At 40.2% G+C, this 15623-nt stretch overlaps 2 protein-coding genes across 5 annotated transcripts; one reads left to right on the top strand and one right to left on the bottom strand.

Moving 5' to 3' along the window:
* The first annotated feature begins 175 nt into the window (after positions 1-175).
* LOC119197009 (carboxypeptidase Q-like) lies at positions 176-10729 on the top strand. 3 transcript variants are annotated; one of them, XM_037452881.2, is made up of 11 exons: positions 176-995; positions 1490-1634; positions 2271-2486; positions 2638-2754; positions 2834-3041; positions 3140-3347; positions 5977-6088; positions 8019-8110; positions 8442-8537; positions 8942-9047; positions 10027-10729. In XM_037452881.2, the coding sequence occupies exons 2-11, from the start codon at positions 1490-1492 to the stop codon at positions 10185-10187; spliced, it is 1461 nt and encodes a 486-aa protein (XP_037308778.1). In that variant the 5' UTR covers positions 176-995; the 3' UTR covers positions 10188-10729. The 3 variants fall into 3 exon arrangements, with proteins under 3 accessions (XP_037308778.1, XP_037308781.1, XP_037308780.1); XM_037452884.2 differs by lacking the exon at positions 176-995 and adding an exon at positions 1002-1243; XM_037452883.2 differs by lacking the exon at positions 176-995 and adding an exon at positions 1002-1235.
* A 4-nt stretch (positions 10730-10733) lies between these two features.
* dscc1 (DNA replication and sister chromatid cohesion 1) lies at positions 10734-15533 on the bottom strand. 2 transcript variants are annotated; one of them, XM_037452889.2, is made up of 10 exons: positions 15404-15533; positions 15150-15337; positions 14643-14811; positions 14374-14508; positions 14067-14157; positions 13736-13874; positions 13550-13602; positions 13259-13413; positions 12807-12955; positions 10734-12642 (listed from the first exon to the last, which is right to left on the bottom strand). In XM_037452889.2, the coding sequence occupies exons 2-10, from the start codon at positions 15317-15319 to the stop codon at positions 12531-12533; spliced, it is 1173 nt and encodes a 390-aa protein (XP_037308786.1). In that variant the 5' UTR covers positions 15320-15337; positions 15404-15533; the 3' UTR covers positions 10734-12530. The 2 variants fall into 2 exon arrangements, with proteins under 2 accessions (XP_037308786.1, XP_037308785.1); XM_037452888.2 differs by having other exon boundaries at positions 15150-15533.
* Positions 15534-15623: the final 90 nt, after the last annotated feature.

The following is a 15623-nucleotide window of genomic DNA, read 5'->3' on the forward strand; positions in this document are numbered from 1 at the left end:
AGCCTATAGAGAATTGTCTCGGTAAAAGCATGTATCTTTAAAAGTCCACTGTATAAAAGCTGTGGCTTTAAAGAAATTCTAAAACTGTCTGTCATTCTTGGGGATTTGGGCGTTGCTCTTTACTAATTACACGCCCCCGCTCCACCCTTGGCTTTATTCCATTTACGAAAAAAAGGTTTTAGGTCAAAACAAAAGATTTTTGGCCTATGAAGCAGTAATCGTATGTTTTTACAAACTATTTTAGGACCTTTCTATTGTATTCAGTGTGCAAAAAAAGACAAAACAAAGTCCAGATTCTTTAACAATGCTTCCAATCATTCTACAAAGATACATTTTATTTTTCTTTGTTTTTAATTTGCTACGGGTATGAAATTACTGTATTAAATGTTCCTCCATTAAAAGGTTAACAGTAGGTAAAAACACTGTTTATTTCCACCCAGTACTAAGCACTCCTTTTGTGCAACTAAAAACTGTTGACAAGTGTGTGGAAATGTTGTAAAAAACACAATAGAAAATAGAAAAATGCCTTAAAAAACCCGTGATTATTTAATTTATAGTAATTGCCAGCCCATCACATTGGAACTGTCTGTATTTAGTTAAGGACAATATAATAATTAATCTAAAGCTAAACAGAGTGTAAAGAGAGGTGTAAACATCAATCCTAATTCTAATTATTGAATGATCAATGTCAAGGTTTGAGTGTCATTTCAGATTTTTCCCACATTTTTCTAGGGTTTATGTCTAATTCAGGTGTTTTGATAATATGGGCTTGTAGAAGCCCATTGATTTTCTGACAAATATTGTGCCCTGTAATGAGTAGTAGTAGTAGTATGTTAATATAGTAATGTTAGTAATAATGTGTGAATAGACCTTGACACAACTTAATGAATACATTTTTACGACGCAAAACTTTTGACTGCCAAAAATCCGTACATCTTTTATTTTGAAAAACATCGATGCGGAAGTAACAGCACGGTGATCACGATAACGAAGCGGTGTGTATATTCCGGTGTTACGTTTAGAATAGGCCAATTATAATAACTATTGTAACGTTAACTATAAAGACGAAAGTTAGCCGACGGGTTCATGTCTGTGATATTTTACAGAAAATCAGTTTGCATGATCGAAGTTACTCAACTTCCGTGCTCTCCATCCTCGGTTCGCCTGTACGATAAAAAGAGAAAGCCCAGCAAGGATTGACTTTGCTGAAACAAATGGATGACTCCAGGGTTTAAGTAAAGCTGTAATGTGAACATGAGATGATCTGCTCTCTAGTAATGTTCTTAGTACTTGTTTGATCCGATTAATCGCCTAATTCATACCAAAATCTCTGGGATTACATGAAATTGTTAACGGATTAGCGTTGGTTGCATTTAGCTAAAGCTCTTATCTACTTTGGAAAGTATACTTTGGTTGATTAAATTGGCCGCTAGTTACAGGGTATGTCCTCGAAATGCTTTTAATCGCCTGGACGTGTTTCCTCCTGCAGATGTCTCAGGCTGGCAGACTGCCCTTCCTCCTCCCCCTCTTCGCGTGTCTCCTCGTGCTGCCATCTCTGTGTGGCTGTCATCCATGGCCTCCTGGGTCCATCAGGTCAACACTCAGGACTCAATCCAATCATACTGCCGGGAAAGGTAACTAAAAGCCTCCTACACCTTCCACACGACAGAGGCGTGCAGGCCGAGGGTTGATGGGTGCTGGAGTTTCGGTGGGTGTCAAAACCCTTTTTTAAAGCTGTCCCCACCCCAACAGGTGCAAGGACGCACAGTTAGTGACTCAGGCAGAATCTGTGCACACCCTCTGTCTTGAGGCAACGTAATTGAGAATACCTGCTGTAAGGATGTGACATGGCCTTCTCTGATTGAAAACAATGCTAAACAGGTATACCTATCCTGTTATTCTAGCTTCTGAAAAAAACCACATTCAGGCCAATTCTTTAATCATTGCTCAGTTTGATCACAGTTGACTTATGCAAAGTAATGTTGTCCCACTAAGGTTTAATTGCTTTCTCGACCTTCACACATTTTTATTCAAGACACAAAGGCCCACAGGCCTTGAAGAGCACATACAAAAAAAATAGTGACCTCGGTGTATCGCTTATTAAATTCCTAATTTACTGTATCTGCTCAAGGCACAAAAACAATGCGTTTACTCATTTATATTTTAGATATAAGATACACTTGAAAAAAAACATAAGAGATCTGTATTCAAACCATGTATGTAGGTTTGTCTGTTCCTTTTTTGAGTGTTACTATGTGGTGTGAATCCAGGCTCGACAATAGCGGCGGAGGTAGCAGGCTACGCTGATGTGGCCAAACAAATTATTGACCTGGCTGTGTTTGGAGGTGCCCAGAACCGCTCCCACAGACGGCTGGCCCACTTCACAGACACCATAGGGAACCGTGTCAGTGGCTCACACAGCCTAGAGATGGCTATCAAATACATGTACAATGCTATGGCACAGGATGGATTGGACGTACACTTAGGTCAGTATACCTTGTTCTCGGGTCTTGCAGGACATGATAATTGTGCTATTTAGGTCAAACTTCTTACAAATGGGATCGCTTGCAAAAATTTCTTGCCATCTGCTGAGTGCTTACGTCATTTTGTGTCCTTTTCACACACTTTCCTTTCCAGAGCCAGTCAAAATTCCACATTGGGTGAGAGGGAAGGAGAGTGCAGAAATGATTGCACCCAGGGCCAAAAGTCTTGCTATGCTGGGACTAAGTAGCAGTGTAGGGACACCACCTGAGGGTAAAGACCGTAGTATATCAAGTAATCGGTAAGGCTCACCTGCCTTTAACTCATCCATGTCTCACTTGTATCTCTCAAGGTATTGAGGCAGAGGTGTTGGTGGTTCAGTCTTTTGAGGAGCTGAAGCATAGAGCCAGCGAGGCCATGGCAAGGATTGTGGTATTTAACCAACCATTTGTTAGCTACGGGGAGACAGTGGCTTACCGTGCTTATGGGGCTTCTGAAGCAGCCAAAGTCGGAGCTGTGGCCACACTTATTCGATCTATTACTCCGTTTTCTATTAACAGGTACCTATCCATCTATTTACACTCATCCACACAATGTTTGAAAATTACTTGGTTATAATTCTGGTTTAATCAAAAGATCCATTAGTCTTTGTCTCTAGTCCCCACACAGGTTTGCTGTACTACCAAGATGGAGTGAAGCGCATCCCTTCAGCCTGTATCACTGTGGAAGATGCTGAGCTAATGTGGCGCATGGCACAGAAAGGGCAGAGGATCGTGGTCCGACTCACAATGGCAGCCAAGACTCTACCAGATGCTGACTCCTTCAACACAGTGGCTGAGATTAGAGGCTGGCAACACCCTGAGCAGGTAGACCTCACGTCCCCTTTGCAGACACATAACACATTTGTTTCATATGGTTGGGGCAATTCTATTTGGGTTGACCTTTCAAAGGAAATGTTTGGGAAAGAGTTGTCCTGGAAACGCTTTTATTTTTCATTTCTTGTTTCTTTCTTAATTAGTCACTCTGTATTGTTTCCTCGCCTCAAGTTGAACAAGAAAATAACCCCTTTTTGCCCACTTCAGTTATTTCCACATCTTTATTTTGACAATGTTTGTATGATATAATGTTTCCAAAGAAGTGGCTCTGCTGTGTTCTAGTTTCTAAGAATTTTTTCTTCTATTTCTTAATTCTAAAAAATATCTGTCAGCCAGTATAAATGCTATTCATATGGGAAAAGCAACAATATGTTGATCTGTTAATTAGAACTTTTGGATTAGAATATAAGTTTTCAACTTTATTGGTGTCCAAGAGAAGTTTCAAACTTTGCTACCTATACATGCCCAAACTCTGACCATATATCAGGCCTGTCATTAAACCGGGCATTTCTACATTCTTCACAGGTCACAGCCTTTTTTATATTGGCAACAACTCAACTAAAATGACAGGCCTGCAGTCGAATTAGTGCGGTGTATGACACAGTCAATATTTTATCAGCAAACGAGAAAAAATACGAGAAAAAAAAATCTAATTCCAGCATTTGCAGCAAAGAAACAAACACATTACATGACCCAACTTGCAGGTTGTGCAGTGTCACACAATGTCACAAACAGGTGATGGATACACATGCGTGTAGGGACTCAGAGGCGCTTGGCAGGTAGAACCTGAGAGACAAACAAGGTGCTGTTAATCTCCAAATGCACGCTACCCTGTTTGTGGAAAAGTCAGTGTGATAACCTGTAATGCTTCCGTCATGGAAGAGACAGGGCTGAAGCAGCGCAGTGGGTTCAGGCTATTAGATGTGGCATTATCAGAACAGGCACACAGTGCTCATTGCAGGTATTGGTACGCAGTTAAAACTAGAAAGGTAGATTCAACATAGAGTCCTTGGAAGAAACTGTCTCCCAAAAGTTGTCTTTCCTGAGTAAAAATGCAAATGAAGCAGCATTTTCTGTACACAGGCATAGCACCAGTCCGGTTGAACCAGCCATAAATAGATATTTACATTGAAATTTGTGAAGAGTTGCAACATACTGCAGCAAAAAAGTAACGGAGAAGCTTCTCGTCAGTCTTGACTAAAAATGTTCCATTTCCTTATTTCAGAACACAGAGTGGGGTTTCGAAGGTGTTGCTTGTGAATCATGGTGTGCACTGTATATGGACTTTGTCCTGAGTATGGGCGTTGTTATTGTTGTAAAGGAAGTGTATACCTTGCATTTTGGACAAAGGCGTCTTTACTTTACTACTTTAGATGAAGATAGATGGTGCTTGGATTGTTAAATTCCCCATAGCTTGTCCATTAAACTCTGTGTGTAAAACTTTACTCTCTCAAAGCTTGAGCCTGTAAATACATCACGTCCAAACATTAATGTCCAAGATTGCCAGTAGTTTGTTCGGTATGGTATGGTTTGTATGGCATGGTTCCTGATGGTTGCTATTTAAGTGAACTGTGTTGGTGACTCAATTTTAAAAAAGGGAAATGAAACGCATGACAATGTTTAACATCATTTTGGTGTGTGTGTGTGTGTGTGTGTGCGTGCGCGCTCGTCTAGTCAGTCATTTCCGGGTTTAGATTTCACAGCCACTCCTGGTCCTATGATGAGTTGAGTTTTTCCACCTACTAAATTTCTACATCGTCCATTCATTCTTCCAAAAATGATATATCTATTTATAATGTCAGGATGTAGGCTTTCTGTTTAAAGTCACGGCAAAAACATAATTGAAAGTGAGCCTAAACAATATAAGGATCACTGTGCAACAGGGAAATGACCCAATTCCTGAATGCATGTGAATGTAATGGAATCCTGATAACCCTGATATTTCAACACTGCAAGAGGTCTGAACAATGTGTGTATTGTAAAATCCTGGATGCATGGGGTAACCTGGGATTAACCTATACTTGGAAAAATGGAAATAGATTCTAAGGTTGGCGTTTCTGCTATTGCACTTCCACTTGGATTTTGCACACAGAACCACGTTTCTCTGTATTAAATGTGTGTATGTATTATACTCCCAGCTGACGTTTTCCCTGGTCATGGTAAAATATCTAAGTGTGTAGACATTTAAAAAAAAGGATATTACTCGTATTTTTACGTATTAATTGCTTTAATCATGTAAAGATCGATCAAAATGAGTATTTAAGCACATTTACTCCGGATGTATTTGAAGCTTTGGATTTTGGGTCAATGGCCAGAAGGCGCTTGCTCAGGACAGGAATATTTTGTAACCTGGAACACAAGGTCAGGATCATTATACTGACGGGAAATTCCTTGAAATGGCAATAACACTGAACTGTGTGTTTGTGTCTTTGTTTTCCTTTTTTTTAGTTTGTCTGTCCTTGCTGATAATTATTCTAGATACTGAGTACATTTAAGGTGTATTGTGTGTCTGCTACAAAATGTAGACATGACTTTTATCTTATCCTACACTCTCACACACAAAAGATTCCCAACACATTCATTTCTTTGTTTGTAACACTTTATCTGTCCTGTTCGCAAGGTCGTCTTACTGAGCGGCCATTTGGACAGTTGGGATGTGGGCCAAGGCGCCATGGATGACGGAGGTGGTGTCATGATATCCTGGGAGGTCTTGTCACTCATGAAAGACTTGGGTAATATAGACACATACATATATACAGATACCGATTATGATGCCGCACGGATGAACTTCCTCACAAAGACACATTGGCATTTTGTAGAAATGGGTAGAAGGTGTACAGATAGCAGCAAGCTTACACAAGCTCAAAAACAAACACGGGCAAGTAGATGATTTACTTAAATATCTAGCTTCATGTAACCTGCTTTTCTGAGATATGTACTATATATTAGTGTGTGTGTGTGTGTGTGTATATATATATATATATATATATATATATATAATGTGTCTGTATATATATAATGTGTGTGTATATACGGAAAGGAAAACAGAATCATGATGCTTCAATAAATCTAAACAGCCAGTTAGTAAATACAGGAAGACACCCGAGTATATCCTGCTAAACGTAGGGATACGTTACAAAACAATTCTTCAGACTGTAAACAGTAACTTCCCAGACTGTTGTAAACTCCCAAAGACACACTTAATAAGGGAACCGACTTAGATTAACAGTACAGTACTGTTATGGACAAAGAATGCAACGGAGGAGCTACAGCGCCAGGGTCGCCCTGAGAGCACAAGGTCTAGTGATGAAGTTGTGTGTGTGTGTGTAGTGAGTAATGTTATCACTATACACTCACCGGCCACTTTATTAGGTACACCTGTCCAACTGCTTGTTAACACTTAATTTCTAAGCAGCCAATCACATGGCGGCAACTCAGTGCATTTAGGCATGTAGACATTGTCAAGACAATCTCCTGCAGTTCAAACCGAGCATCAGTATGGGGAAGAAAGGTGATTTGAGTGACTTTGAACGTGGCATGATTGTTGGTGCCAGAAGGGCTGGTCTGAGTATTTCAGAAACTGCTAATCTACTGGGATTTTCACGCACAACCATCTCTAGGGTTTACAGAGAATGGTCCGAAAAAGAAAAAACATCCAGTGAGCGGCAGTTCTGTGGGCGGAAATGCCTTGTTGATGCCAGAGGTCAGAGGAGAATGGCCAGACTGGTTCGAGCTGATAGAAGGGCAACAGTGACTCAAATAACCACCCGTTACAACCAAGGTGGGCATAAGAGCATCTCTGAACGCACAGTACGTCGAACTTTGAGGCAGATGGGCTACAGCAGCAGAAGACCACACCGGGTGCCACTCCTTTCAGCTAAGAACAGGAAACTGAGGCTACAATTTGCACAAGCTCATCGAAATTGGACAATAGAAGATTGGAAAAACGTTGCCTGGTCTGATGAGTCTCGATTTCTGCTGCGACATTCGGATGGTAGGGTCAGAATTTGGCGTCTACAACATGAAAGCATGGATCCATCCTGCCTTGTATCAACGGTTCAGGCTGGTGGTGGTGGTGTCATGGTGTGGGGAATATTTTCTTGGCACTCTTTGGGCCCCTTGGTACCAATTGAGCATCGTTGCAACGCCACAGCCTACCTGAGTATTGTTGCTGACCATGTCCATCCCTTTATGACCACAATGTACCCAACTTCTGATGGCTACTTTCAGCAGGATAAAGCGCCATGTCATAAAGCTGGAATCATCTCAGACTGGTTTCTTGAACATGACAATGAGTTCGCTGTACTCAAATGGCCTCCACAATCACCAGATCTCAATCCAATAGATCATCTTTGGGATGTGGTGGAACGGGAGATTCGCATCATGGATGTGCAGCCGACAAATCTGCGGCAACTGTGTGATGCCATCATGTCAATATGGACCAAACTCCCTGAGGAATGCTTCCAGCACCTTGTTGAATCTATGCCACGAAGAATTGAGGCAGTTCTGAAGGCAAAAGGGGGTCCAACCCGTTACTAGCATGGGGTACCTAATAAAGTGGCCGGTGAGTGTACATGACTATTGTGTCCTTCATTATTGGAGCCGCTATCGCTCTCTGTCTCTTCATTAGTGTTTACATTTTGGGTCTGTGTGGGTTTCCAGGTTTGCGTCCTAGGAGGACCCTGCGGACAGTGCTGTGGACAGCTGAGGAGCAAGGGGGGGTCGGAGCACAGCAGTACTATGCTCAACACAAGGTACTGTCCTGTTGGAGACAGCTCAGACCGAAGTATATAGCATAGAAGTATAGAGATGTACTTGCAGGGATTTGTAGTTTGCAAAGGATCTAAATCGGCTTTGTTAGAGTGTTAACTGCCTACAGTCCATAATACGATTACAATGCTCAAAAACAGATGCACAATTTGATCGCAAAAAATAAAAATTTCGTCAATATCACCATAAATCCACTATGGACTGTTTGTACTATTATTTGTGTCTGTCAATGCTTTCTCTTTGCCTTTCGCACCTTCTGTCTGCTGTGTCTAACTCTAACCCCAAGTCCTCTCTCTTCTTCCTCTCCACACCCAGGTTAACATGTCCAACTTTGACCTGGTCATGGAGTCTGACTCGGGGACATTTACACCAGTGGCTCTGCAGTTTACCGGCAGTGATGCAGCACAAAAGGTAGCTTTAAACAATTTTTACCCAATAACCAGGATCTATACTGGCTTACGTGTGAAAGTAACCCAGTATAGATCTCAAGCTAAGATTCTGCAATATGGAGTCCAGAGAGATTTTCCCCATCTACTCCTTGCTTGACATTAAATTTAGACAATTGCTTCTTAAATTGGACATCTAAAATCATTAAACCCATGCTCAACACTGAAACTGTAGTGTCGAGTTTCATTAGTGTTTACTATGGATCTACAGTCTGCTGTCTGAATTACAAAGGGCATGACATGTAAAAATATGACAATTGATCTTGGAATCAAAATACTTATACAATGTCGAGCCATGTTTGAAAAAACGCCGGCATATTGACGGACTGTGAGGAGCTGAGAAGCATTAGACTGTGTCTGTATCCACAGGTCATGGCAGAAGTGGTCAAACATTTGGCTCCCATTAATACGACCAAACTGGAGACACCCGCAGAAGGGACAGACATCTCACCGTGGATGCAGGCAGGAGTACCAGGTCAGTCGAATAAATCAGTGCAAATAGAAGCAAATGGGACAATTGAGCAAAATCAAACAGTTGAAATATTAAGTCATTATTATTAATTCAACTCGTCATTAGTGACCTAATTTCTGTGGTGCTGGTTTAAATACCTTTTTTAATAAAATTGTTATGTAAGCAGTATCACATCCTCATTAATGAACTGAAAATAATACTCTACAAAATGAAGAAGTGGGGCCAGACAACCACTTTGAAAAAAGTGAAATTGAAAGTTTAGTAGTAAGCGTGAAGAATTTTCCAAAGGATAACCTCGCCAATGCAAACGGCGGCAGTTAAACCGGAGGAACTAGTCATTACAACTGTAAGACAACTTAGATTTTAACATAGAAATGTGTAGAGGTGAAGTCGCTCTGAGCTTCACAAGCACCTGCAAAGAACATACATGAATCATCACAGCGCCATCGGAGACTAGAAGCAATGTACAAAGTAGCCATTGTTTAATTGATAACTAGAGAGTCTATGGGAAAATATGATTAGGGACGGGAGGAATAGGCTGGTACGATATTTCATGCTCACAAAGAAACACAAATCAACTGTTTGGAAATGACAGCTACAACATTGTTACAGCATGTTGTAAAACATAAAAGCTCAGATTTATACTGTAAATCAAAGGCGGGGTTTGTGCCTTTGATTTCAAGACAAAGACGATTACAGACTGAAGTAGAAATGTTACAGCAGTGAGAAGAGGAACTAGTTTAATTGTAACAGAGAAGGCTTTTTCTCAGTATTTAGTGTCTGTGGGTTTTTTCCGCATGTCAACATTTTTGACGACCTTCCACAGTAATGTTCTATGGGAATAACACTAGATGCATTAATGTTTCTTTTCAGATATAAACTGCAATGACTTTGGGTGCAGGAATGTTTGAACCTTTTAGTCTTGACATCCATCATATTCTATTTTATTCTTATTTTAGCTTTTTCTTTACCACTCCAACAGGTGCTAGCCTGCATGTGGCAGGCAGTCGATATTTTTGGTTCCACCACAGCGAAGGTGATACGATGACGGTTCAAGAACCTCAAGACATGAACCTCTGCTCAGCATTGTGGGCTGTGGTTGCCTACGTCGTGGCAGACTTGCAGGACATGTTGCCGAGGTAACCGGTTAGCTCATAGAATGCTGCGTGGACAGGAAAACCGGTTGTTCACATTTAAAAAAGAGAAAAGGGATACAAAATGTCATAGCTTGGGGACCTTGTCTCCTGACTATCTTGAATGTAAAACAGTGAACAATATGCTTTTTGAAAGGTTTGGAAAAAAAAAAAGCAACACATTATAATGCTATGAGTATTTATTCTTAGCTTCAGAATGGGAAACAAATTGCATATATTTTTTAAGTTAAAAGCTTACTTTTCTAATGCTGGTATACTGACCAACACAATACAACAATCAATCAACAATCAATCACAAAGAACTCGTATGAGTCTGTGAGTGTCAAGAAATAATGGAGCTGTCCAAATTCCCAATGTCAGTTTCCGGTGTTACAACCTCAGGTTTTTTTTTTATTGATTTGTGTGCGTCTCTGATTGTTGTGGTAGAGGTCTAAAGTATTGTAATTTCTACCTTCGTCGGGTTAACTGAGGACATTTCCTTCCCCATACCACGTTTACAAGATGTGTTACAAGAAAGTGTTGAAAATAATAAAAAAAAAGTTTGTTTGTTTGAAAAGTTTCATTAATGACTTTTCACCATCTGTTCCATCTGCTCCTCTGCTGTTATGTTGCTGATCATGTACAAATGTGTGAAGGAAAAAAGAGGAAGATGAAACGTCTAATTCATGGAAAGGAAAAAGAGAAGAGAGAATAATGCAGAAAGTGACGAAAAGAACAGAGGTCCTACAGATGAGAGGAAGTAAAGGGAATCATTTTGGGGTACCATGCTATACAATGCAGTGAATACAAAACACACACACATGCACAACTGGGATCTATCTCTACCCAATGAACAGATGAGTCAGCATCCCTGAGGGGTGATGTGAAGGTGAGTCAGTGAGCATAAATACATTAAGTCTCTTTAGACACACAGATGTGTGTGAGTAGGATCACGTCTGTGTTGAAGCAGGCCCGTGTCTGTCCAGGCCTTCTTGTGTATCCGTAGCGATGACTCACACACAGAAGGTAAAGAAACTGTTTGCGGATGTCCAACACTGAGTCACACATTTGCACCACCAACACATTCTGTGTCACGGCTCAATTCAATCTGGGCCCTATCTGTATTAACCTCAGAAACAAAATTTGGGTAAATTAATTCCTTTGACCCTTTCGTCCGAAATGAAACTATTTACATTTTCTAAAATTGAATGTGTGCCAGCTTTCATAGGGCTAACTAACCAGTCTTCTGTGTACAAACACATGGAAGCTTTAACAGAGACATTTGATGGACAGATCTGTTTGAAAAGGATTACATTTTGGCGGGATTCTTTTTATAAGCGCTCCAGAACTTCTGTAAAAGATTTTGGATTACTTGAACGCTTGTTATAAACTAAAGGTACACATCTGACCCCTATAGCAGCCCATATGGAGGTCTTTCATTTTAATGATTTGTGAACTGATGCGATTATTTACTTTTAAGAACGTGTTTTACCAGCTTGTAATGAACCAATGAACAATTGAGCCGAGGTGGTTTTGATGTTTGAGCTCGATTATGCCAAAAAAAACAAACTATAAATCACTTTGTATAACATCTAGTTGCCATGAAAAGATTTTAAATCCACACAACACAAAATGGCAACAAAATGTGTTAATGAGCTTTTTCTCAGTTTGCGCTTAGGCTGCAGCATGTAAAATATTTACAGGCTGTTCAGCATATTTCTTAAAAACTGATGCAAACAAACAAAAAAAGTGATTTGTGCTCTTAGGGGATATATATACTCATAAAAAAACAAATGGTAACATGCCCAAAGCCAATTTTGACACCTTGTGCAACAGTGAGTTTACTGTAGTAAAAGAAAATGTTCTCATTTAGATAGCTGGAAAGATATACCTTGTCAATTATTTTCATAATGGTAATTGCTTCAGATCAGCCAGCACATGCTGTTGTAATCTGCCACTGGGTGGAGGTCATATTGAATACATCAGCATAGGCCACCACCTTGTGGACAACCTCCAGCACCTGGTAAGTTCATGTTGTTGCATATACATAGTCATGTTGGAAATGAAAAAAAAAAAATATCCATATCAGGTAAATCAAATATATTTGAAGGATGAAAAATAATTTGATCAACTTTTAACAGAAAAACAACTGCAATAAAGATGAAGCTTCGTGACAAAGATTGAGTTTAGTTTTTTTTTAGCATCCTACACTTTACCAGCAAACTGGTTGCTGTAAGATAATAGACCATGCTAACAATGCATTTTTAAGAACAATTGTGTATAATATCTTTGTCAATTGCAACCGTCACTGAGAATATTAATTTTTCAAATGAAAATGAGATTCTCGACATAATCATGTAGCCACAGGCCTCCTGGAATTGAACACCTTGATCCCATTTTGCATTGAAGATCGAGCATATTTGGTCAGTAGAGCTCCGGTGGTCTGTTTCTCTCCACACAGGTCCCTGAATGAAGTAGAGGGAGGAGGAATTACATATTATAATTAATCAAATAGCTAAAGAAATAACTTATGTGTTTACTTCCTTCAGTATTGGGGATATCTTATTTTACATAAGGTTTCTTGCTTTCATCAAACATGACACTGATGTCCTGAATAGATGACACATACTGTATGTAAGGCGTGATGTCTTCCTCCGTCCATTTCTCTCTGATTGTGAAGAGGTGGTTGAAGCGCTCCAGCGTGTCTTCAGAGAGATCCTCCACCCGCAGCAGGCAGATGGTCTCAGGGCGAGAGGCGCGGTCCACCAATGCGACACTCTGAAACGCAAATCAGAACAGCAAGTCACTCCTTGACTACAGGTGCATGATTATCTACAGCTCGTTGGAGAGTGCTCGTCAAATTGACAAAGTAAATGCTAATTAAATCTTCAGGTAGAGAAATGCAAACTGGCATAAAACACAATAAGATGAGAAGATGACTGGGGATTTTAATTAATACTGGGCTGCTTGAAGCCATACCGCTTGTGTTACTACTTAAATAAATGCATGGACTGATGATTTTTAATTTGAATTTTAACATTTTGAGAAGGTCAGTCAATGACCATCAAGAAACAGGCTTACCTTTAGTTGGTCTAGTCTTGTGCTCATGCCCTCTGGGACGCTCTGCTGCCAGACTTCTTGAAACTCTCGCAGGTTGAACTTCACCGCGTTCTGCAGCAGGAGTAACGCCGTGCTTTGACATACTTTATCCTCATGCAGTGCATAAAAGACGTGGTCTAGAAAGAATCATACAAAGATGTTATTACAGCGTAGTATCATGTTTGGAATTACTCTGATGTATATTCTAGCAGCATTTCAGTAATGTGAACTCAAGTTCTGTCATTTGAGTCTTCAGAGATTGTTTTTATTTACCGTTTTCAGTAAAGCGCTTCCCATAACAGTCCAAACAGTGCTCAATCATCTCTCTGTGAAGAGAGGAGACGTTATGAGGCTCTGCCTCTACATCCATTATAAATGACCTTTTAATAGATTCTCAGAAAGTCACTATAACCTTGTTTGTTTTTTCCTGTTGCATGAGCATCATTGTCGTTAACTTACTTGGGCTCCAGTGGAGCCAACTCTTCCAGACTTGTTTGAAGGGGAACCTTATTGAAGGACCATGACTCAGAATCTACCAGCTGAGTAACATGACCAAGCAGCTTCATCTCGTAGTCAAAGTCCAACACGCGCCAGCAGCCTGAAAGACAGAAAGGACACTGTTAAAAAATCAGGAATCATCTGTTTTTTTAACATACATTTGAGTTACTACAGCTAAAAATAGAGAGATTGTACTTGTGAAAGAATTATTCCTGTGATGTACGGCCCAGGAGAACATGACAATTAACAATTAGTACACATGTTTTTATTCTTAAAAAATGTCATTGTTCACCATCTATCTGACAGGCATGGATGGTCTTTAAGTGAGTCTTTAGCTCTTCTTCGCTGGACTGGATCCTGTCCAACAGATCCTGCATTGAGTACTGGTAAGAGAAAAACACACACTAAAGGTTAGAATCAAATCTAAAAGAGGGGCACACACTTAACATTCAATTAAGTAAAGGTTATTTGAGTGTTGTTCTCAGCAACGTTTTAAAGCAATTAAGTTGCAATAAGCCTGATGCCTATGCACACAGACCTATATAAATGACTGATAAATGATAAATACATGATAAATGACTTCTCTGTAGACTATTTACCCTGTTTTCTGGATTTTCCTTTTGCCCCCCTAGAGCTGGTCCTTTATAAGGATTCTCCATTAAAATCTCCTTCAGTTTCTTCAGTTTAGGACGCTGTCTCTTCAGTTCCCAGTAGCTGTTACAAAATCCCCAGATCTATAACAGAATTAGGGTATTGTTAGTACACAACGGTCATTATTGCAACTAACCAATACCTACATCTGTAAACGGAAGGTTGAGTCTTGTTGCAGCATGCCAGGCAGGTACGTGTGAGTTTGTCGTTTCCATACCTGCGCGTGCACCAAATGGGAGCTTTCCTGGCTGTTGCTTAGTTGGTCTGGCGTTTTGCATCCTGGTACAAACAGCAGTAGGTTAGATGTGTCTGCTATTTTTAAATCGTAGGTCTTGTCACCGCTACAGAGCACTGCTCGCTCGTCCGTGTCCCCTCGAATCACTAAACTGGGAAGTAAAGAGAAAATGATTGTTAGTTATGCTGCATCAATCACATTTACACAATCAATTTCAATTATCTTCAACCACATTAAAGAGTTGCGACAGAAGGGGGGTACACACTAATTAGCAGACAATGTGCTCTCACCAGGTTTTAAAAGAATAAATAGTACTGCTGAAATGATTAGTTTATTAAAAAGTCAATTTACAAAAACAGATTAGACCAACCATATTCATTTTACATGATTATAAATGCAAAAATCAGGCAAAACTGAAAAACACAAACCCATTAAACAATACCCTTATTGTCGTAGGCCTATTCTTTCACATTATTTTAAAAACGTTACCTTTGCCCGGCTTCAATGTGTTTGCACAGGGTGTCATCCAGTTCCATGAGGCAGTAGTCTGCAGATGAAACGTTTTCCCCAAAAGACAGGCAGTGAATTGTTTTCTGTAGATCTTCTTCTTTCAGTTTGGCGATCTGCAGAGTGGCCTGCACCTCCTCTAGTATTCTCATTTTGGGTGAGGCGGCAGGCTGCATCGACGACGTTTTAATGAACAAACCCCCTTTTGAATGCCAAAATGTACGTTCATAAAATACCTTTATGTTACTTTGGTGGAATAGCGACTGTCAAATTTCCCCGCTCTCTTTCTTTCCGGTGGGAAGGAAGTTTGGTGACGACGTTGAGGTGCGACGTCAAAGTAGCACCGGGAAGAAACGGTGGTTCGAAAGAAATAAAATAAATGCCCAAACAATTACCGTAAAGCAATTATTTCAAGGTGTTTGTGAGCCTCATGCGTGAATGGCTTGTGTGTACCTA

The sequence above is a fragment of the Pungitius pungitius genome, chromosome 11 (genome assembly GCF_949316345.1).
Source record: "Pungitius pungitius chromosome 11, fPunPun2.1, whole genome shotgun sequence".
Classification (NCBI taxonomy): Eukaryota; Metazoa; Chordata; class Actinopteri; order Perciformes; family Gasterosteidae; genus Pungitius; species Pungitius pungitius.